Below are 23,750 nucleotides of genomic sequence, written 5' to 3' on the forward strand. Positions count from 1 at the left end.
CTTAGCATAAGAAAAATTCTGAAGGTTATATCAATGTAATCCATGTAGCTTTCAAAAATGTTATATAGTACTTTCATATTGTGTCCTGGAAAACATGAGGCCATTATTTTCCCCCAGCAATAACTCATCTAAGCCATGCAGTACTTTCTGTAATGGAAGAGCTACACACTGTATCTTCCATTACCCATTACCTTCCAGTTTAATTAAATGCTCCTTGGATAAATCTTGTGTTTACATTCTTGTGACATGCTACCAGTGCCGACTGCTCCATTTATAAACTGACTGGATTCAGTCCAATCATCTCCGCTTATTGTACCTGTCACTCACAGAAAACTCAGACTCTTGGAAGCATTGCTCTTTGGTCCTTGTTTGTTAGTTATTAATTGGATATGTCTGTAGAACTGAATTATTTAGATGAGCTAGGTACCAACAGAGCTCTTTTAGCCTGCTTATCTAGAGCAGCCAAGAGGTTGAGGGAGGACAGGACACCAACATTCCTTGAACTTGAACTGCTAGAAAAATTTCAAGTTATATAAACAAGAATAAATGCATCTGATCTACTTTCAGTATTCAATTAGAGTCAGAAAGCATTGATTCAGGGAATAAAAAAAAGCCTCCTCTTTGCCTTTGAATATAGAATCTTGTTACCTATCTAATCTGACAGTATAACAGCAGTATGGTGAGACCACTTCAGACAAGTCAGAACAATTTTAAGACAGGACCATCCTTCAAATGATTGCTACACATTTCTAGTCCACTGAAACACCATGGCGATTTAAGCTAACCTGTTTTACTTTCAATTACAACAGATGAGAAGAGAACAATACATCCTTCATAAGTCATCCTTCAGCAGATGAAGGGATAACTTCCAGAAAAGAGGCAGTAATTGCTTAAATCACTATGAGCTTAATCACTAACAGCCACCTGACCAAACCCAACTATGCAACCTGGGAAGAGAATTCATCAAGTGACACACAAGTTTTTCCAGAACAAGTCAGCACCTAATAAAACAGAATGATGATAAGCAGCAAGCTATATACCACTAGCAGTAGACCTATATGGTGTGATATTTGTCTTTCCAGCACCAAGACTATTACCAGGAATTTCTATACTGATGTATTTTAATACACACTCCATGATGATTTGGAGTCATCCTGACTCTGAATGATGGTAAGAAAAAACAAAGTCCATCCACTCCATTAAAACCATCCCTACAAATTGGAAATTCCCCTATGCTGCATTTCTGGTGTATTAACATAGTAGGGTTTGTGAGGCGTTTATACTTCTTGCTCTTAAAAGGTAGAAGAGACATACTCTGCATATGTATTTAAAAATACTTTAAGGGCCTGGGCATCTAGATGAATGTCATGAATGTCTGTCAGAAACAGTTTAAAAACTTATTGAAACTATTAAAGGAACTATTTCAATGGCTGCAGCTAGCATTCAACACATCAGGGTTGGAGCTAACTCACCAGTTAAACTGAAAGCTCTTAATACACCAATTTCTGGTGATTACTGGGAAAATTAGTTGGAAAAAAGCTATTTCATAAAAGTCACTACTGGGTTTCTTACACTTTCTAATGCAGCAAAACATGGCCAGCACCAGACAATTTAATTGTACTAAATTCTGTTTCAGAACAGCATCACCCTTGATTACAGAAAACACAGTCAATTACATGCAGAACATGGTTTAGTAATATTTAACTTCATTTTCCTCAGGATATCTAATATGATATAATACACTGTTACATTAAGGAAATAAATTTTACATTTTATCAGATACAGTGACAGCAGAAACCATTTTTGCAGCAATTAATGTGGCAGAAGCCTACATGTGTGCTACTTTATCTTTAATTTGAATCAGTATAGGTCAGTTAAAAAGACAGGAATTTTAATATAATTAGCTCAGGTAAAAAACAAAACAAAACAAAAAAACCTGTAATCCAGAGTTGCCGTTTACTTGGATAGTCACAGCGTCCCCAGAAATTCAGCACTCCAGCAAGGCTTATAAACCATTACATTTCAAAAGAACCAGTGAAATTTGAGGAGTAATCACAACTATACTGGGCAGCTAATCAAAATTCATTTCATCACCACCAGTGCAAAACCTAACCTGTTCAAAAACACTTTGAATTTTGTTCTAAAGGAGAGGCCTATGAAGCACACAAAAAAAAAATATTACTTTCTTCATTTTGCAGATCTATAACTAAGACACAGAAATTAAGCAACTTACCCAAATCCAAATAGATCATGCACAGAATCAGTAGCCAAACCCATGTGTTCTGTGTTCCAGTTCAATGTCTGAAGCTCATGAGGGATCGTACAGCTTTACTGCTTCAGACTACAAGAATTTGTCTATCTCGAAAAAGTCAGAGGCTACCAAAATATCACACAATGACATTTCAGAGTGTTTTCCTTAGCACTTTTTACTGACCAGTATGACTTATATGTACCAAGGTACTATATATATATATATATATATATATATATATACACCCAAGAGAAAAGTCCACATAGCAAACATGTTATACTTCTGACCAGTAGAAGCTGATTTTTCTAAAAGCAGAACCAAGGCCATACGGTACACAATATGCCTGCTAGAGAAATTTGTGCAGACTTTTTTTTTTGGAACATATATCATCTGCTTATGAGCAGCAAGATCACTCAAAATCACTTTGTGTTTTTTTTTTTTCCTCATAGTAAGACATGACAGTTTGAGGAAAAGGTTTATTATTGAAGTGTTCTCTGAACTGCTCCACACATAAGAGGCTTACTATTACACTTGAGCTATGCTTAGAAGTTACAGCTGAAGCAATCACTGACTTCTTTGCCTCCTTGCAGTACATGCACAACCCATTCTGCTTAGATCATAATGCCTAACTATTATTTGCCTTTTTCAGAACTAGAAAAAACCTCACAAATCAAGAAGGCTCTGCCAAAGAGTCTTCTAAGGTACCTTTTTTTTTTTTTTTTTTGCAAGTTTTTTCCTGTCACCTCCTTCTTTACTCCCCCCCCCCGCCAGGGTAAGAACAACACGCAACCCAAAAGCTCTACTTTGCAAACTCCTCATTTATTCCACATTTACTTAGCTGCTGGACTTTTGCTTATTCTGAATACTTAAAAAATTTGACTTAGATGAGTGTGTTCATTCTATCTTCTTGCCCGGACACTGCAGTTAAATTTCTGCTTTTGAACACCAGTGATGCTCAGCAACTACAAGCTGTCTGTAGTTGCTGAGACTAGCTAATTTTTTAATACAACTTCTACAAGGGTACCTATAGTGCGAGCACCTTCAGCATCTTGGGAATCACGGATCCTTTCAAGAAATATCCACTTCTATTTTATTTTTGTTTTCAAATATATACAGCCCTACTTTTCACTATGCCTTTACTCGCCTCAAGGAAACACTGCCATGCAGAAGATGCTCACAACAGATTCTATTGCTGAAGAGAAGGACCTCCAGTTTGTTTTACAGCAGTTAAAGAATTTTTTCTATTCTTGATGAAGCATGCAGAAAACATTAAAATATTAGAAAACTAGGCTTAAAAGAATATTAGAGAAATACTGTGTTTTACTTGAAAAGGTCAAGTTGAAGCTATCATCTTTCCTGTTAAATACATTCTCTCAGTAACACAGATACAAAGACAGAAATGGTACTAAGCATCTTGATTCTATGATGCGTTGAACAACCACAACTTCCTCTTATAATCAAGAGGAGCTGTTGGTGCCGGTCATTTATTTATTTTGTAAGGTCAAAATTAGTCCTCTAATTTGTGTAAAATGACTGCTGCCTTAAAACACAGTAATGGGTCACCATGAAACATCCTGCTCCTTTCTCAAATGGAGAGGCAATGCTGTAGAGGAAAAGGAAAAAAAATGCCTAGACAGACCAAATACAAATAATGATTTACACTAAGAATTTTTAAAAGTTTCCTACGTTAGAAATCTGCACTGATTTGCTCACAGTAGCAAAGCTCTGATGCATAAGGAAACTATTAGCAGCTTCAGCCACTATTTTACTTCTATGATCATATTCTATGGGGAAGGGAGAAAAATCACTGCATATCAATAGCTTCTACTTCTTCCATCATAAATCTTTGCTGCTAATGAAAAGGGTGGTTTTGTCCTCCCACATTCACTTCTCTAACTCTTATGTTGGCTCTAGTGGCCATATAACAAGAAAAAACTGCGATTGACTTTAAGTCTGTTCAGTTCTTTGATCAGTGCACCATCTAGGTATACAGTCATTACCACTAAAACAAGGATGGAAGGTATAAAACTGAGCTTTTTTCAGTTTGATTTGAACTTGTGTCAGATGAAAGCAACAGCAGAACCACAGATTACAGTATCTCAGTACTGAGTGGGCCAGTATTCATCCATCAGTGACAGCTTCCTACTGCTCATCTACAGGATGAGGATGACCACTCAATCTACTGCCTCCAGTCTGTTTTCTTCCCCCTGCCTTCCAGGATGCATAGCAGCACACTAAACAATTCAGTCAAACTACTCTAGTCCTTACAATTCAGCCCAACCATAATTTTTGAAGATTGTTCAAAACAACTGTCTTGGTCTCTTTAAAAGAAAGAAGGAAAAAAATCTAGAACTTGGACCAAGTCTTGTCTATGTTAAAGCAGGAACCGGAGCTTAGCAACCGATCTGAAGGGTCCTGAATGACAGAATCACTAAGATCCTATGTGGTTCTTAACAGTTTCACTGTGATATCTCTGGGTCTTGGTGGGCAAAATGCTAAGTAAATGGTGCATGCTAAAGGTTCCTCACAGTGCTTGGGCTAGTTATGCACGCATAGGCTGATACTACATTCAGGCTCATCAGAAGCTGCAATTCTAAAAACGTCTTCAAAATCGAAAACATATGGCATGAGTCAATGGATTTCTCAGATATAAAGAAGTGATTCAGGCACAGTAAACACTTTCGCTGCATGACTTGAGGATCCTCAGAAGCATTTTATGTCATTCCATCTCAATTAACCTCACAAAAGAGCAATTCAGATCTGAGCAGGAAAGAAAAAAAAAAAGACATTACTGACAACACACAAAAGCCTACTCTGATGTCATAATGATGTATTACTTGAGTCACAGGCAGATTTCCTGGAATTCAGTTTTGAAATAGGAAAACAGATATTAGAGAGAGTACAGAAAGAACAGGTACCTGCTGTGAATCAGAAGAGAAATGATTTCAGCTACTGATTAGACTCCCATGAAGTTATTACTGCTGAAAGTTAAAGAAGCTTTCTGAACTGCATCTTGATACATTATTCAGCTTTGAAATATTCCCCATGTCCTTTTTGCACATGCTGCAAATGAAGAATAAAAATAATTCTAACTCTCTCACAGTATTTTCTGGGTAATGATGCTCTTCTATCTCCTTACTTCCAAAAAATGCAAGTTATTGTAACTGAGAGCTGTCACTACCTTTTCTGACATTGCTGGAGCAGCACCACCCTTTACGTAGCAGCACCATCAGAAACAAGTCAGTACTCTTTTATATTAAGACTTTTTTTCATTATACTGGAATGCATTACACACGAGAAAATTCAGTGCTTCCTTTGGAGGTGGAATACTTGCTGCCTGCATGAAGTCAGCAGTCTGTGATAACGGATGGAACAGACAGATCACAAGGATTGCTGTAGCTAAGTGCAAAGGCCTGTAGAGTACTAGCAATGCCAAGAAATTATCAGTCAGACTACCTTACACACAAAATACCTTAGTCATAAAGTGAGTAAGTTTAACAAAACTATGGCCATAGCGCTGTTTGGATCAGATGCTCAAAATGTGAAATTGTCTATAGCAATCCAAACCACACCAGTGCTTTAAGAATATAAAAAACCTTTTGTGTTCAGAATACATGTATTTCTGCAGTTCTCATACAGATCTTTACAAATAGTAATGCCAGGGGAAAAATACAGTTTTCCATATTAAATCACTGGGTCAATTCCAGCAAGCAGTTGTTTCAGCTTAGGTCCATAAGCTCCTAGCACAGAGATGGTCACAATACACAACTCCTTTCCCCCTCTGGCTTCCTCACTAGTGGATGAAGCATACGGATTCCAAATCACTTGAATGGAAACCAAGCCCAAGCTGCTGCTGAAAAAGACGGTCCCATCTTTCTCATAGCCTTTTTGGCAACTATGTGAACAGTCCCATGGTCTCCTCACAAGTTGGGTAAAGCTATTGATTCAGCTGAAAGCTGAATCACACACTCTCATTCAAAATTTGTTAAAGATAGACCGGTTTCCCAATCCAGGCGATTCTGAGGCTGCACAATTGCTACCACCACGACAGAGGCATTAGGAAAAAGCAGCCTGGGACGTGTAAGGAAGAATCATGAAACTGCAGCCTGAGTCTGAATCATGAAACTGCTATAATTTTGAGGATGAGGATTACTTGCTTTCTAGGACCCTGCACCATACCTGTCATTTAAATTTTTATGAAAAAGAGTAAACAATCAGTGCAGTGAATGGTTTGCTTCTATCATGTCTGTAATAAGGAAAGGTCTGCTTTCAATCAGGGCAGTTCTAAGCTTCACCCACAGTGTACTCCATCACTGTTTGTCCCCTAAGGGCTGAAGGCTAGATAGCACAGCATCAAACAACTGGGAAAAAGAATCATGTTCTATGCTCCATTACTCACATTAACACGCTCTCTGGATATCAGATGTTTTAGATTGTGCTCGTCATCACCAAGACTATGGACTGTAATGCCCCTTGGTCACACGAGATATTCTCCAGTTGATTTCCAATAATTAATGACAATGACTCCCTGTTTTTGTTATGCAGCATATATGATTTATAAGATTAACAACTGGCATGCACACGGAGGAGAAGAAATAATGGAACTGGGAATGAATCACAAATTGAAGATGTAAAAGCAATACTAAAAACACCCCTTCCGCTCTGCCTGAAGATTGCAAACCCTAACATCTCATTTTTCAGTGCATTTCAAGTGTGCCACAGCATGGATTGTCTATTTCTGCCCCAACATGACTACTGCCCACACTAATGCACCTCACTAGGAAGTGAGTCTTTGTTCTGCTTTTTTTTTTTGTAACATTCTTAATTTTGTATCACTTGTCAGACCTCCAGTTTACACTAAACAATTCTTCCTCTTGTGGGTTTGCACTCTTTTCACATTTACTTTATTCACAGCTTGACATCTTGCTACCCATGCTATAATTTTGTGGATGAGGACTACTTGCTTTCCAGGACTCTGCACTGTACCTGTCACTTAAATTCTTATGAAAAAGAGTAAACAACCACTGCAGTGAATGGTTCGCTTCTATTATGCCTATAATGAGGAAAGGTCTGCTTTCAATCAAGGCAGTTCTAAGCTCTCTTCACTTACAAATATTCATCTCCCAGTTTAGCAACCTCCTCTTTTAGTAATAGATTGAAAAGCATCTCATCTTTCCATAATATTTTCCATAATGTTTTTCCAAATATTTGCCATTTTATTCCAGAATTTCTGTTCACAAAGTTCTGTAATACTAGTACACTAAGAACAAAAATGTGACACTAGAGCAGACTGAAGTTATATCAAAGCCCCTAAAAACAAGGATAGACACTATAAAGGAATGGAAGCTTTGCTGCCTATCTGAGGATTTTGCTGTGTAATAAATAAAAAAAGAAATAAAGCTCAAATGCAGCTTATGGACAAGTATTTGGCAGCTTTGTATCTGTTACAAGCAGTTGTGCTGATTATCTGGCTATGCAGTTCAATTACATCTAAAGGCCTCCCACTAACATCAAAGATCTATACACCTCTAACCTCTTCAGGCTAGGAATATATCTGCAATGAAGGTTCTCTTAGAAATGCAGAGTTAAAGTCAGAATAAAATAGGTACTTGGGTCACTGTCTAATGAAGCTGCATACACTTTTCCAGTTATTATTTTGATTAGTGGACTTTTGCAAGCTTCTACATATTAATAATGTACTTGCAGCATCTATAGATTGTATGTATTTGTGCCATCTCACAGAAAAATCATATGAGGATGATGCAGTTTAAACAGTTCATTGAACATGCTGTTGGGAATACATCCTAGAAGATCAGATCAAACCAACTCTTTCACAATTCTTTTCAAAACACTTACAAAAATATGGCAAACACCTACTAAGTACATTTTTAATAGCAGAGAAAGAGGTTTCTTTAAAAACATGTGCTGCTGTTATCACCGAGACCTTCTGAGGCAACAATTTTCAAGAGGAAGAAATTTTTCCATAATCCTCCACCAGGGTTAGTAAAAGTCTATATAGTAATCAGTCTTTGAAAAGCTATGTCCTGGCCTTGAAGAACGAGAAAAATCTTGAGTGTTACATGGACAGAAATATTTGTATACATACACACGCATGGGTGTAGGTTAAAGTTTGTTGTTCTAGCAAAGTTACTGTCAGATTTCACTTGAAACAGTACAGTTCAAGCATCCGTAAAACAGGTTATAGGATAGCCTTTGAAAAGAGAATGCCATACTGTTTTGTTGTTGTTTTTTTTTTAAAACAAAGCTCACTTAAAAGAGGTCTAACATAGCATACATGTATAACGCAGATAGAAATAAAACTCTCACTCATCTCCAAAAGCAAGAACGCTACTGGGGGGGGAGGGAAGAGATATGAAGGATTTTGAAAAGAAAAGCTTGTCTCCCTGTGATTAGAAGTTTGATAAGAGTCCTCCTAAAAAACAAAAGTAATTCCACTTTCAAGAACTCAGTAACTGTCACAGTGCTGATACAAATTTCCATGTAACGTTTCTCACTTCTGACAGGCAATCTCCTGTCTTTTGCAACTATCCACAGCTTCAGAGGATTTATTCTTCACTCTCAATGTAAATCAAGCATAAATGGTTTCCCTTACATTTTAGGGTCACGTGGTTTCCAAGCTCTAATCTTAATGATGTCCTGGCAGACTGTATAACAAACAAAGGTAGGAGTCACATAACTCCAGATAGAGAACAACCACTACTGGATCAGAAGTTCTTATTATATCAAGTTTCTCAGTCTAAAATTAGACAAGAACCTGTAGCCACAGCTGATTTTTAAACAGATTAAAAAGCACAGTTTGATAGCATCTTAATAAAGAAGCTGATTCAGATCATGTAGAAGTCAGCTACATTTCCAGCTCTGAATGTTAGAATGTCTGTCAACAGATGACGTTCTCCGTATTTGAAAGACAATTCAATATTTGTAAAGACCATTTACATTGGATTTCATTGAGCAACAGCTGTAGATTTGAAGATTTTAACTTTGAAAAATTAATCCTTTTAATGTAACTGCATCTACACAACCCATCTGTATGACAGGCATAATTTTCTTTTTTCCACTGGACTTCAATAGTTCTGTTACCATGTTTCTATGGAGGACTAGAGACAGATAGCTGTGCAATGACATGGTGAACAAACTTCTGCTCTTCTAACAGTCTCCAGTGAGTACATAATCTGTAACTCCCTGAGATATTATCAGTTTCATGCACATAGTATTTAATTAGTCTCCTGCTCTAAAAGCCAGCCCTGGGTGTCACTTAAAAGATGCATCTATTAAACAATGGAATGACAGGAAGAATTATGAGTTCTCATTATGAAGCAAGCCTTGAGAAATTAAATTACTGAACTCTTTGCCATCAGTAAGTACCCTTTCGCCCTTTTTCTGCTGCTTCAAGGAAGAGCCCAAAGCGCCACCTTCTGTTTAATAACTGAAACCACAAATAGTAATGCGAGCAGCAGGTGAACTACTGGGGTGAGTCATTCGCACATTCAAATCTCTCTGGTTGGGTACCAAAAAATAAACATGTTTTCCTATTAAACAGCTCACTGTATGTCATACCTGACAGAGCTGCTGCTCTTCTAGAGCAGCACCAAATGAACAGCTAGACCATAGCTGCCCAAGCGGCATACATCCAGATCCAGACATCAAGGATATTTTGCCTAGATTTCAGCAAGCATCCACATGAGTAACACTTCATGCATTTTGCAGAAGATTCCATCTTTCCTATTGAAATCTCATAGAGCACTTCAAGCATATTATCACAATTTCCAGCCAGGAATACAGAATGCAACATCCAGTGGGCCCAAAGCTGAAGTGAAGATAAACAGATTTTGACAAAATTACACCACAGACCTCACTAACGTTACTCATTGGACTCTTATAAAAACTGAACAGCCTTATATTAGGACAATTTAATTAATAAATGCAAGTACAAAATTTGGGAGTATAGAAGAACAGTCCACTCTAACAGCTGATCCCCAAACACAGAGTACATGAGAGACTATAAGGACAACAAAATTAATCTTCATAAAAAAAAAACATGTTCTCTTATCATTGCTTTTTGGGGGGGAGGTCAAATGAGGAATGAATCAGACAGGTACGTTGTGCATTGATCAGACCCATCCTTGTAATAACTAGAGTAATAAAGAAGTTTTTATTCACATCATCAATTTACAGTCTGGCAGTGTAACAGATGTATTTACTGTCAAAGCTACAACAGAATTTGCAACATATTTGGCTAAAATTAGAAGAGAAAAAAAAGTATGTAATATTAAATCAGACTTCAACCAACAGACTAATTTGTTTTGTCTATTTGAAAGACCAAGAAAAACTATAAATAATCCATCATTTCCCACATCTAACAATAAATTGAGCTATCCATTTCCATCAACCTCTGTAAAACAACCTTTATTTCAGCAGGCAGCTCCAGAGTAAATGGGTCCTGATCAATGTACAGTCACAACTGAGAAACTGCTCATCAACAAACAGAAAGTAGGTGGTCTTAGAAGTCAAACTGGATTCAGTGCAGTAAGGAAAAGACGACACCCAGTGGCTCACAAAAAATTTCATTATGATAATTCTGAATTAAGTGTGGTGACATCATGCTAATCAGTTATACTCCTTTTATTATAACCCAGTGACCTCTTGGCCAATTTACACACTGGGTCCTCAGATTCAACTCACTTTTGTAATAAAAGAAGTGACTATGAAGGGCGTTTTCATGATACCCAGAATACAGTGCCTTTATGATCAGAAAAAGAGCCAGAAAAAAACATATAGCCTGCAAACTACATGGAAAATGAATTTCCACAGTATTCTTTCTTAATTTCTCTTTTAAAGAGTCCAAGTTGCCATTCCAGATACTGTAATGAGTACAAGTTGAACTATTACTGCCTTTCTGGAAAAGCTTAAGTAGTTATGGGGCAGAATGATCCCAAAACAAGTGCTTAAGTTTCTGTACTGTTAGATCTAAACACCATGAAAAAGAGACAGAGCCAAATTACATTCTAGTGTAACTTTGGCAAAGTTGTCAGAGCATCTGTAGGATAAATGCAAGGGGAAAATAAAAACAGACTGAAATGAAGAGGAAAATCTTGGACTGAGTACAGCCCTGAGAGACCAGAATTAGGACTGATTTACTCAATATTTTTAAATCATGATTTGGGCACAGAAAGTAAAAGTATATAAATTTGATTTTGTGATGATACTAACCTGGGAGGCATTGTCAACACAGAGGCAAATTGAAGTATCATTAAGAAACAATCAGATGACCTTGAAGATTGGAACTCAAGGGCAAGGCAGCACACAGAGATTAAATAGTAAGTATCTGTATTATAAGCTAGGAACTAATCAACCAGAAACATGGGAGAAAGACTGGTGTTTTTTGATCTCAGAACAATTACAAAGCTTCAGTGTTATTGGACTTGTCTCTCTATCTTGCATCCAAGCTAAACAACTACCACAGTCAGTCTAAAACTCAGACCAGCTACATTTTAATTAAACAAAGAAGGCAAAATTCAAAATACATGAAACAGTCAGAAATGAATGAGATTTTCAGCTGCTGCTAATTTGGGAAGGACCCTCCAAAAGTCTGCTGACTATACTAACCTTTCCTCAGTTGTCTCCAAAACAGCTTTTTCTTCTGGTTTTCTCTCACTCTGTAGCCTCAAAAAACATTAGCCTCTGTGCCTTAGTGCATATATCTGTTAAAAAAAGATATTTACCTACCTTAGTAAAAAGACACAAAAAATTTTTTTCTTTCCAGACAGTATGCAAAAAACAGGTGTAAACACATTTGAGAATGAAAATAAAGAAAAAGAAGGCAAAACCCTGTTCCCTGTGTGCAAAAAAAAGTGAGAGAAGGATGGCTCTAAGATAGACAACTCTACCGCTCCAGAAAGGGGAGGCGCATTACAACCCTTGCACTGAGCTTACAGTCCTCCCCAAAGCATCTCATTTCGCTGTACTCCTCACAGAGAGGAGCTGCTTCCAGCAAGGGCCCCGGCCCCAGACAGCCGGGCTGGCGAGCAGGGCCGAAGGCGCCCAGGAGCGCCGCTCCCACCGCCCAGGCCGCAAGCTGGGCTCGGCCGGGGCCACCTCAACCTCCCCCGGCGCCGCAGCAGGGCCCAAGGAGCGCCGAGAGCCCGGGGGCTGCGCTGCGCGGCGCGGCGGGGCGACCCCAGGGGCGGCCCCGGTCCCCGCGCGCCGGGGCCGAAGCCGCCGCGCCGCCGCCAGCCGCCGCGCTGCGCTACGCGGCCAGAGCGCGCCCTCGCGCCAAGCAGCCAATCGGACGCCCCGGGTTCAGCGCGCCTGTTTTGATTGGGAGCGAGGCTTCGCGAGACCGCCCAATGAGGAGGCCGCGTGTACAGCGCGAGGCTGCGCTCAGTGTGCGGGGCTGCCATTGGGCGGGGCGCGCGGCAGGATGGCGGCGGCGGCGGGGCTGAGCGGCGGCGACTTCTCCGACCTGCGGGAGATCAAGAAGCAGCTGCTGAGCGTGGCGGAGCGGAGCCGCGAGCGCGGGCTGCAGCACAGCGGGAAGTGGTGAGCGCGGCGGGTGGGCGAGCGAGCGAGCGAGCGAGCGGGCGGGCGGGCGGGCGGGCTGCCGGCGGGCTCTGTGCTGATGGCGACTCTCTCCTTGCAGGGCCTCCGAGCTGGCCTTCGCCCTGGACCCGCTGCCGCTGAGCGAGCTGCCGCCGCCGCTCGCGCTCACGGAGGTACGGCCCGGCCCTCCCGGCCGTGCCGGGGGCGGTGCCTGTTGCCGGCCGGGCCGTGCCGGGTCGGTTCGGTTCGGTTGCCGCCGCCGCCTCGCGGTTCGTTGGGCGCTCGGGGAGGAACTGCCGCTCCCCCGATGACAGGGATCTCCGGCCGTTTCTTAAACCTACCTAAAACTAAGCAAAGCGTGCGAGTAATCTTTTTAAAAGCTTCTGTGAAGGAGGCTGTTCAAAGTGCAGTTTCTTTCGTAACGGTCTTAAATCCTTTCCATTATATACACTTTTTAATAGGGTGGACAGAATTGAGCACATTTTCCCAGGTGACAGCACTCCATTTTGCATATTGCTGTGGTGCCCTAAGTGAGATATTCTGCAAGCCAAACTTTTGAAGTTATGCTGCTTAATTTTTATTTGTTCATCTTTAATAAAGATTAAAAATCATTGTAATACAAATTAGATCATACTGTTAAACTTTGATCCTTAAAACATGTGAGAAATCAGTTTTGTCTCCATCCACATATCCATAGAAGGGCTATAGGACTTTCAGGCATACTCCTGCTTTGTTATATTACAGTAATGTAACTTGTCATAAATGCATCGCAAAGCATGGTTATGAATATATTTATGCCTATAAATTAGCAGGCTAATGTTGTTTGCTATGGAATTCCTGATTACGTTTCTTACTTGTGGTCATTCAGGCTCACTGAACAGCCATTTCATGCCTTCTGGTGGCTTGCCATTTTGGAGTGCCATGGTCTACTTTAAATGTTTCTGACCAGTCTGTACTTTTTATTTGAGAACTAGGAATTTGATTGCATGAGGGAATGGAGAGACTATCAAATGGTACTCAAACTATCTTTGAGTGTGAATAAGCTGTATTTTTACCTTTCTAAACAGTTTATTTGATATATTCCTAACTAGATGATTTACCTAAAGCATGCCAGATTCTGAGGTCTTGAACTTGTCTTTGTCTCTGCAGGAGGATGCTCGTGATTTGGATGCCTATACGTTAGCCAAGTCTTACTTCGATCTAAAGGAATATGACAGGGCCGCATATTTTCTGCGGGGCTGCAAGAGTCAGAAGGCTTACTTCTTGTATATGTACTCTAGATACCTGGTAAGACAGATGGAAAAACTCCCTTTACCGCAGAACTCATCTGCTTCCCTCCCCTCCCTTGTCTAAAACCTGGCATACCTTAGTCTTCTATCCTGTTCCAAATGACAGTATAGAAAGCCAAATTATATGGGGGGAGTTTTGTGGGGGTTTTTTGGTTTTCTAACTGAGCCAAGTAGAATCGTCTGTGGCGCTCTTGAAAACTCAGTTTAAATGCTGCTACCAGAATTGCAGGAAACCTAAGGAATATACTACTGTAAAGTAAGCTTGTTTTTCTTCTGTTTTCCACAGTCAGGAGAAAAGAAGAAGGATGATGAAACAGTGGATAGTTTGGGTAAGGCTCTGGTGTCAAGGAACACAAGACAATTTAATGAAGCTTCCGGTAATGCCTCTTCATGCAAATCATTTCAGTTTTATGGCTTGCACCTTGATTTTTGGATAGTGCACTTTAACATAGTTTGCTTTCACTCTCAATTCATTGGCTTGACACAGGTTACAGATTTTCATCCTGTAGTTCTTTTTTTAAAGCAGGCGATTAGACTTAAAGATTTTCTTTTAAAAAGAGAAAAAAAATCAGAGGGTGGTAAGCTTTCAGGTCATGCCAGTGATGGACTCTGAATGAACCCTTGACTTCACAATTATTGTGATAAGAATCTTGGTTGAAAGTTAGCTATTTGACTTTCTCTTCATGCAGGACCTCTGGAAAAAGGGCAGGTAAAAAACGAAGCTCTTCGAGAATTAAGAGTAGAGCTTAGTAAGAAACACAAAGCACGAGAACTGGATGGATTTGGCCTTTATTTGTAAGTGTCTGCATATATTTCTAATGTATTCATGTATACTTATATGGGTGCACAGAGTATATGCCTCTGATAACTTGGTAGCTTTTCTACTTGGTAACTTTTTCTGCAGGTATGGTGTTGTGCTGCGGAAGCTGGACCTGGTGAAAGAAGCCATAGATGTATTTGTTGAAGCTGCTCATGTCTTACCTTTGCACTGGGGAGCCTGGCTGGAACTTTGCAACTTGATCACAGATAAAGAGATGGTAAAAACTGGGAAATATCAAGATGTGATAATAAATTCCAGGGTCTAACCAGATTCAGTAACTGATGGATTAGTTGCCATAAGACTGGTGTCACCCACTGCTTTATTCTCCTGTGAGACTCTGTCAGGCAAGGCAACCCAAGACTGTAAATTGTGTTGTTGAAGTGTCTTTTTCTGCAATTGCTTGCCATGCTGTAGTCCAAGAATCTTTATTACAGCCAGGGCTAACTTCTCCTCATTCACCCATCTAATGGTTTAAGAAATGGCTAATTCACACATTCTGAAATAGTTGTCAGCTGGGTTATTGCCCCGTAAGGAAGATCCTCCTTATTTTTTTTTCTTTTCTAAGTATCTGGTTCTGGTTTCACAGTTGCTAAGCACTTTTGGTGGTGGCCTGAAAGTATGTATGAAATCACTATGGATAGCATTTTTGAATGACCGAAAGTTTGTGCTTTTCTTGTCACTCTTGTGCCAATTATATGTAATGATACAAATCCTTTGGTAAACAGCCATTCAACCAAATAAGCCTTTAATAAGGCTGTTCCTACATTATTAGCAAGTACAGTATAGTAGGCTTGAATCTATAGTGAGAAACAGTTGTATCTGGAGACCTGATATTCACACTGTACATGATTTGGGGAGCTTACTTTGAACTAGCTGTAATCTGTTTTTGTCGCTTAGACACCTATTAGTAATGGGAGTGCATCTCTGAGTTTAGTTTCATCCTCAGAGAATGTAGTTTACATCCTCTGATACAGCTCCATGATGTGAAACAAAGTATGATAGTGGGGATGGTTGAGAAATTCACTTCAGAAGTGCAGTTCTCATCCAAACTAAAAAAATTACATAGATGTGTCCTTTGTCAAATACAAAGCCACACATATGAAATGAAGGAGTGTATCAAATAACTGAACTCAGATATAGAAATAGAAAATTTTGTCTTTATGCGTGGGATTTATGCAACCACTCCTGGAATTCTTGCTCAATTCTGGCTGGTAGAATACTTTAAAAAGTAGAGGGGGAACAGAAGAGAGCCTTATGGATTTGTGGAAAAAGGTGAATGTATTTCTGGTGAGATTATTTAAAGCTGTGTTCATTTGGCTCATCAAAAATAGTGATTTGATTTTTTTTGATGTTCAAATATGGGAGAAAAATACTGTCTTCCGAAGGACATTTGAATTTAGTGAAGTAAGGCCAGTAGCTGAAGCAGAAGCCGGGTGCTGTCAGGTTTGAAATAAGACAATCATTTTTTCAGTTATTATTGAAATCGCAGAAGAATTGGAGTCATTTCATTTGGTCAGTCATGGGAGTACATAGGGAGTGACTAAATGTGATTCTGTGATTCATATTGTACCGTTCTTTAGACCAGATGTCTTAGTGCTCCTTTCTTGTTTCAATATTCTTAATTTATAGGCATCATTTAGTCTTTCCTGTGGAAGAACCTGATATTAATTCTTGGTCCTAATACAGCTCTTTCATAGCTGTTGTTATGGCCTAAGAAAAAGATTATGGGAAAGTCTCTTACCTCAAGACCATCTGCTAGATCATGGGAGGGAAGATAATGGATTCTGTGCCACGGGTGGCTCTTAGAATACTACTGATTGTCATCTCTTCCTCCTCTTCTTTGGTTCTTGCTAGTTGAAGTTCCTGTCCTTACCAGATACATGGATGAAAGAGTTCTTTCTTGCACACATTTATACAGAGCTGCAGCTGATAGAGGAGGCTCTGCAGAAGTATCAGAGTCTCATTGATGCAGGATTTTCCAAAAGCACTTACATCATCTCTCAGATTGCAGTTGCCTACCACAACATCCGAGGTCAGTGATACTTACTAGTAGGAGTGAGCCTCTTGATGCAAACTTAGCATTTGTAGTTCTTGTTCTCACATCTGCTGTTCCTTGTTCAGATATTGACAAAGCTTTATCCATCTTTAACGAGCTAAGAAAACAAGACCCTTACAGAATAGAAAACATGGACACTTTCTCCAACTTGCTGTATGTTAGGGTAAGCACCTTTTGTGTTGCCTATGCTATGTTATATATCATGCTAATATTTATCAGAGGTATCATACCTATTGGCAAAGCAGCTGTTGTTAACTAGCCTTTCTGAAGATAGTCTTTCAGCCTTTTTCTGCCTCCTACCACTCCATGAAATAGATGCCAGGTATGCATTGCTGACCCCCTAGGTTTTCTTCCATCAGAAAGTGTAATGTGCTCCTTTCCTCACCAGTTTCATTTCTCTGTTTCACCAGTTTCATTTCTCTGTTTCACTAGAGCATGAAGCCTGAGTTGAGCTACCTGGCTCACAATCTCTGTGAGATAGACAAGTATCGTGTGGAGACCTGCTGCGTAATTGGTGAGAGCCAGCTCTGTTACTTGTTCTTATTATGCTGTCTGCAGACTGTGGGAGGACATCTTAATAACCCTTATGAAAAGGATCTACCAGCAAGGCTGTCAAGACCACTTTGAGCGTGGTCTCACACAGCCTAAAAACGCAGGCAAAATGACGGAGTACCCCTTTCCATCATCTCTCTCTGAAAAAGCTACTGTAATATTGTCAGTGCAAAGAGGAGTTGAAGAAAGCCTTATGAAGACCCATGTAGTGCATAATCCCTTTAGTTATAGTCCTGAAACTCCAAAAGAAATAGTTCTGCCTCAGGTCTGGGAAATTCATTCATTAGATCATGAAATAAGCTTTCAAGGCAGAGGGATGGGATCTTAATTGATTGGTGCAACTAAAAAGGATTTGACGAGAGCACTGGAGAACAGGCTCCTGTTAGGTCTCTTGAGGCTTGAATCATACCTGCCTTTAATAGGTCTCTTTATAAAATTTTAAGTTAAAAGGTAGTAGATAATATGTCTTCCATCTGTTTTCTACTTCTCTGCTGGTTTTTGTCATTTATTTGTTTAAATTTTATGGTTTTTTTTTTTTTTTTTTGCTTTAGGAAATTATTATAGTTTACGCTCCCAACATGAAAAAGCAGCACTTTATTTCCAGAGAGCCTTGAAACTAAATCCTCGGTATCTGGGAGCCTGGACACTTATGGGACATGAGTATATGGAAATGAAGAACACATCTGCAGCTATTCAAGCTTATAGGTATCACTCATGCACTGCACAAAATAGTGTTGAGGTCTACATGCACAAGGATTGGAGTAATATCTTCTGTATTTCCTTGTTAGTCTTTTGCTGAATTTTGTCTTGATCCTGACTGCTTCCTGGTTAGTGCATTTCCTTTTCTTTGACAGACATGCGATAGAGGTGAACAAAAGGGACTACAGAGCCTGGTATGGCTTGGGGCAAACCTATGAAATCCTCAAAATGCCATTTTACTGTCTCTATTACTACCGACGGGCCCACCAGCTCAGGTAGAGTCGAGAACATGGCCGTGTTTCTTGGTGTTCATTCTGAACTGCTTGCTGCCTGCTAAGGAAGTTAAATGCAGGAAATAAGTTGGGGAAAAGGGACAAAAGCATCAACCCCATGATTTGTGCAGTCTCACTATGCTGATTCCTTTCAGTTGTATTTGTTAACCCTTAGCAAAGGCTTTGTCAGTTATATGCCAAAGAGTGCTGTTCAGGAGTCTAAGTGACATTTCATGTAAAAGAGAGGATGAAGGACTCTGCCAGATACAGTCTCGATTGCCTGTTCGTTAAACTACATTTAGGAATTGCTTTTTTACAGACCCAATGATTCCCGTATGCTGGTTGCTCTAGGAGAATGCTATGAGAAGCTCAACCAGTTGGTGGAAGCTAAAAAGGTAAGTGAGGACTAAAATAGAGAGTAGGACAGGCTGTACGTTAGAATGTCTTCTAAGACGCTAGGTGGAGTTGCAGTAAAATTGTGTGGCTAGCGCTACCAGAACTCTCCCTTAGAGAGGGAGAGAGATGAGCACTTGTAGTAGCTGCTGCTATTTATTGCAGTCCTGAACCTAGCCTCAGAATGTAAGGAAGTGCACACAGCATGTTATTAGGGGCTTATTTAAACTGCTTCTGTTGTAATTATGATTGGGAAGTTCTGCTTCAATGTAACTGGAGCAGCTGACAAAAAGAGTTGTCTACAGGTTATATATGCCCCTTTCCTGGAGAGCTGTATAGTTTTCTGTTTCTAACTTGCTTGTGTGAGAGTTATGAGCTGCAGTCAGTTTTGTTCTGTGCTTGACTGACTTTTTTTTTTCCTTGGCAGTGCTATTGGAGAGCCTATGCTGTTGGAGATGTGGAGAAAATGGCATTGGTAAAACTGGCAAAGTGAGTATGTAGTAGCATTGAATCGTCAAGATTGTATTAAGTGGAATTAAAGCACTCTGATACCTATTGATGAAATAAATGGAAAACAAGTGGAATTGCTTTTAGGAAGTATTACTTTTGGAGCTATGTAATAAGTGGTATTCTTAGAAGGCCCTCAGTAACCACAAATCCTAGTGTCTAGCCTTAGCTTTAGGTTTCCCTCAGGACAATTACAGAGGGAGTCATAAGACAGTGTAGATTGGAAGGAACCTCTGAAACCTGGAATGATCTGGGCAGGCAGTGCCAGTACTTGTGTGAGTTATAGTGGAGCTTAAAGAAGTACATGCTCAATATTATATGAAGTAATAGATTGACTTTGTCCAATGTATGGATGCAACATGGGAGAAGGGTCTAACTTGCAATAGATGTGAACACTGATTTTAGCACCAATTTTTGTTGAGGAAGAAGTAATATAAAGGGAAGAAAGTGAAAGAGAAGGAAATGGGCAGGTGAAAGGTGAAGCTGCTGTACAAAGATTTTGGGGTGTAAGAGGGGAAGAAGGAGCACTGGAGGAAATAGCCAGTTAGAATAGGTTGGAAAAGGTCTTTTTTAAAAAAAATTAAAATGTAATAGAATAGGTGAAGGTCTCTGTTTTGACTGTATTTGTAGCTGCTTCTAGCAGTTAGCATCTGGCTGGCCTCATGCTGGTAATCTATTCCGTGAAGGGCAGGACATTGTACATCTTGCAAATTCTAAAGGGAAAGGCCTGCCTAGTTCAGGTCAGGTTTAATAGGTACCTTCTCGTAGACCAAGAAGGTCTAGGAGTTCCTGCTCTGGGAGTCTTCCACAATGTACTTTTATTTCAATGGCTCATTTTTCTCCTTTTCTAGGCTGCATGAACAGCTGAATGAATCTGAACAAGCTGCTCAGTGCTATATCAAATACATCCAGGATATCTATTCCTGTGGGGTAAGGCTGTATCTTGGGAATAAGAGGGAGAAATAAACATGATGTAGAACTACCTTGGAAGGCACTCAGAGATGGTATTTTCCCCCTGGTCTTGTAGGAGATAGTGGAGCACCTGGAGGTCAGTACTGCCTTCCGTTACCTGGCCCAATACTACTTCAAGTGTAAGCTCTGGGATGAAGCCTCAGCCTGTGCTCAGAAATGCTGTGCATTCAATGATGTGAGTAGTCACACAATCCCCAGTGCTCCCTTCTTAGGGGATCTCTGACATTGATCTTGGCTCCTCTCAGAGTAGGAGGAATCTTTTATTGAAGGAATGAGAGCTGTTTGCCATCCAGGTGAAGAATCATATCTTGAATGTTGTTGTGTACCTGATTTCTACTGCTGTTTGTGATTGACTAAAGTTGGGGAATACAGTATAGGTAGTAAAACTGAACCATATCATACTGGATTCATGTTCACTAAGTAAAAGAATTTGAGACTGTTTGTGGAAGTCTCAAGATTGCAGAAAATCTTGGAGATGAAGAAGGGCCTAATGGTCACAAGGCACCCTGTGTAGTACTGGTATTTACATGACCTCATGTTTCTGATCTTGTTTGTATGTAGACAATGCAGAGAATATAATAGTATTTGTTTTCTGTATATGACTCAATATCATGAGATTTTCTGAAGCTGTAAGTGAACAACTTGGATTTTTAACTTCAGCCTAGAAGTAGACTCTATAGCCATGAGTGCAGGGTGTTTGGCTTATCCTTAACAAAGCTGTCTGGAACTTGAAAGAGAAGAACCAGAATTTAGTTCATTTGAAATTTCTCCAGTCTACTTTTTGATGGAATATTTGGACACTGTTGGTGGTTGATAGTACCACTTTGGCCTGAAATATCAAAGTAACGTGAGAATGAGATGAGTAAAAGTAGTAAGGACTATTTAAAAAAAAGCTTGACATACCTTACCATTCTTGTTAAATAGCAGAAAACAAAAAAAGAGAGTACTTTTCATATCTTGCAGTCTTACAGAATGCCGAACTACTGTAACTTACATTGCTTACATATGGAATTTGACTCAGAAATCACCCATTCATAGGGATTTAGGCTTGTACATCAACTCATGCAACATAATGCGGGGTTTTTGTTGTTTTTTTAATATATATATATATATATATATATATATATATAAAAATATTTTTTTATAAATTATTTTCAGACTAGAGAAGAAGGGAAGGCCCTGCTGCGGCAGATCTTGCAGCTTCGCAACCAAGGAGAAACTTCGTCCACAGAAATTGCTGCTCCCTTTTTCCTCCCTGCATCACTGTCAGCCAACAACACTCCCACACGTCGTGTGTCTCCACTCAATCTGTCTTCTGTTACACCATGAACAATGCTGATACCTCTAAACTAACCTGTGCACTGAATGTGACATTGCAAATGAGGCTTGTTCCTGTTACTGCAACTAATTTCTTTCCAGTGAAATTTTTTCATTCAGTGCTGCCTTCACTTGGAGGGTAGGAATTATTAGAGCCTGCACTGAAGGCAGGTGTGCCCAAACAGGCAAAAAAGGTGCAGCCTACATGAAAGTGCCTATGCTGAGACGTCAGAATCTGCTGTACTTCTCACCAGATCATTCCAGTCAGAGGGCAGACCTGTTTCAATACACGTGATTACTCATAACTGAGAGTGGGGGAAGAGCTTGTCTGCTTAAGTTAAAACATATTTGAAGTTTGCTGATTCTACCATGTTACCTCTGGCTTTACTGAACTTCTTTGGAGGACCTCTTAGTGGTATTATTGCTGCCCACATTAGAAACTGTTACCTGCCTTGGCTGCTTATGGACTTTTACCTATATCCAACTACATGGAAGATGTTCCACTAAAACAGTATGGGGCACTTAGATCTGCCCAGTGCTGTGTTGAGGGGAAAACAGAATTTAGAGCTGGAAAGTGTCAGAAGAATTTCAAGTAGCCACAGATGACAGCTGGTTGTTGTTCAGTCTGTGGTTCTGACAGATATTTTGACTTTGGGTAGAAAAGCAGCCAGTAGGATAGTATAATTAAAAAAAAAAAAAAAAAAAGATGATTAAGTTACTGTCCTTGGGCTTCTTCATGGTGCAACTTTCATGTGTACTGTAGCAAATGAAATTGGGTGAACTGGGATGGATTGTTTTGTTATGGATTGTTAGATCTGGTGGACTGTAGAATGCAGGGGATTTCTCCCCTCTGAGTCCGCTGGGTGCAAGATGTTCCCACGTCCGGCCAATACTGAGGCTGAGTGTGAGTTCCAAAGATGTACGCATGCACCCATGCACTACAGACATGGCCATAAACAGGTTAACACAGACAAGAGGACAGTGCCTTTACAGCACTCAGTTAAAACATGAACTGCAGAAATGGCCTGATCCTGTTCCTGCTTGCTGACTAATCAGGCTTAAAGTTTGCTAGTGGAACATGGATATGCTCTCATTGACTTAGTTCTCATGCGTGCTCATGTTTACAGGTCTCTCCAGTCTCTGGCTGAGACCTGAAGTCTTTCCAGCATCCATGTGTGGACTTTAGGCATTCATGTGAAAGAAATACATTCAGAGTAGGGAGCACACACATACAGGAAATAGAAGTCGAGTTTAACAGAGGTATGGAACATGCTGTGGTGATTAAGCACGCTGCTCGGCCAGGCAGAGGCTACTGACCAGCAGCCTGCTTACTCACAATTGTCTGCTTTTATTCTCCCTGTCACTTCCATTTTCCCATGCTTGTTTCCCCCTGATCCACCTGCAGCACTTTCTTGATCTTTGATCCTTCCAATAAACATTCTATGACAGATTTTATTTGGTCCCACAATCCCCTTCAGACTTCTTAGAGCAAATTTGCTCTTCCTTTAAGACCCTTTCTAATAACCTGTGACAGCCTTACTGGTTACAAAGTTTCTGCTTAAGTCTCTTCAAAGTTACACTTGAGTCCTTCCTTTAATGGCCCATGGACCCATGTCTCAAGGCTTCTAGTGTCTGGTACTGTCTCAGTTACCTGCTGTTATCTGTGTGCTTAATTTATCACCTTGTCTTTTATGTTGAATAGCAGTTAACCAGATATCCTTACACATATGTGTAGTCTGTTCACAGTTCCACTAAGCTAATGAAGAATAGAGGTCAACAGCTTTGCTGACTTTGACTTGAATTATCTTGCTCATTGACAGGTAGGGCCTTTCAAACAAAGACAGCATCATGTTTGGGCTTTGCTTGCCTGGGAGGAATATGATTTTGTTTGTTTTGAGCAGTGACTTGTGAAGAAACACCAACAGTTTGGGATAGTATCAGTTTGATTTATGACCTGCAGTCTGACTTCAACCAAATTCTCTCAGTTCTATTCAGTTTCATCTTGTAAGCTGGATACAACTTGAAGCTATTTCTAGAAGTACTTGAGATTCCTGTAAATGTT

At 39.9% G+C, this 23,750-nt stretch overlaps 1 protein-coding gene and 1 long non-coding RNA gene across 6 annotated transcripts in view; one reads left to right on the top strand and one right to left on the bottom strand.

Moving 5' to 3' along the window:
- The window catches only part of LOC106487225 (uncharacterized), a 50,222-nt gene extending 38,277 nt beyond the window's left edge, over positions 1–11,945 (bottom strand). Inside the window, exon 1 of the long non-coding RNA XR_010885657.1 lies at positions 11,879–11,945. This is a non-coding gene — a long non-coding RNA (uncharacterized lncRNA). The remainder of the gene's footprint in view (positions 1–11,878) is intronic.
- A 705-nt stretch (positions 11,946–12,650) lies between these two features.
- On the top strand, positions 12,651–23,143 carry CDC23 (cell division cycle 23). 5 transcript variants are annotated; one of them, XR_010885610.1, is made up of 16 exons: positions 12,651–12,811; positions 12,912–12,984; positions 13,961–14,098; positions 14,387–14,429; positions 14,790–14,895; positions 15,005–15,137; positions 16,775–16,952; positions 17,042–17,139; positions 17,409–17,490; positions 18,080–18,233; positions 18,383–18,502; positions 18,819–18,894; positions 19,320–19,381; positions 20,251–20,329; positions 20,399–20,546; positions 21,530–21,611. XR_010885610.1 is itself a non-coding variant. In XM_067304578.1 (16 exons), exons 1-16 carry the CDS (start codon positions 12,693–12,695, stop codon positions 21,698–21,700), a joined length of 1,752 nt encoding a protein of 583 aa, XP_067160679.1. In that variant the 5' UTR covers positions 12,659–12,692; the 3' UTR covers positions 21,701–23,143. The 5 variants fall into 5 exon arrangements, 4 of the variants coding, with proteins under 4 accessions (XP_067160681.1, XP_067160682.1, XP_067160680.1 ...); XM_067304578.1 differs by having other exon boundaries at positions 12,659–12,811; positions 20,427–20,546; positions 21,530–23,143; XM_067304580.1 differs by lacking the exon at positions 20,399–20,546 and having other exon boundaries at positions 12,655–12,811; positions 21,530–23,143.
- The last annotated feature ends 607 nt before the right edge of the window (positions 23,144–23,750 follow it).

Source organism: Apteryx mantelli, chromosome 14 (assembly GCF_036417845.1).
Source record: "Apteryx mantelli isolate bAptMan1 chromosome 14, bAptMan1.hap1, whole genome shotgun sequence".
In the NCBI taxonomy this organism is placed as follows: Eukaryota; Metazoa; Chordata; class Aves; order Apterygiformes; family Apterygidae; genus Apteryx; species Apteryx mantelli.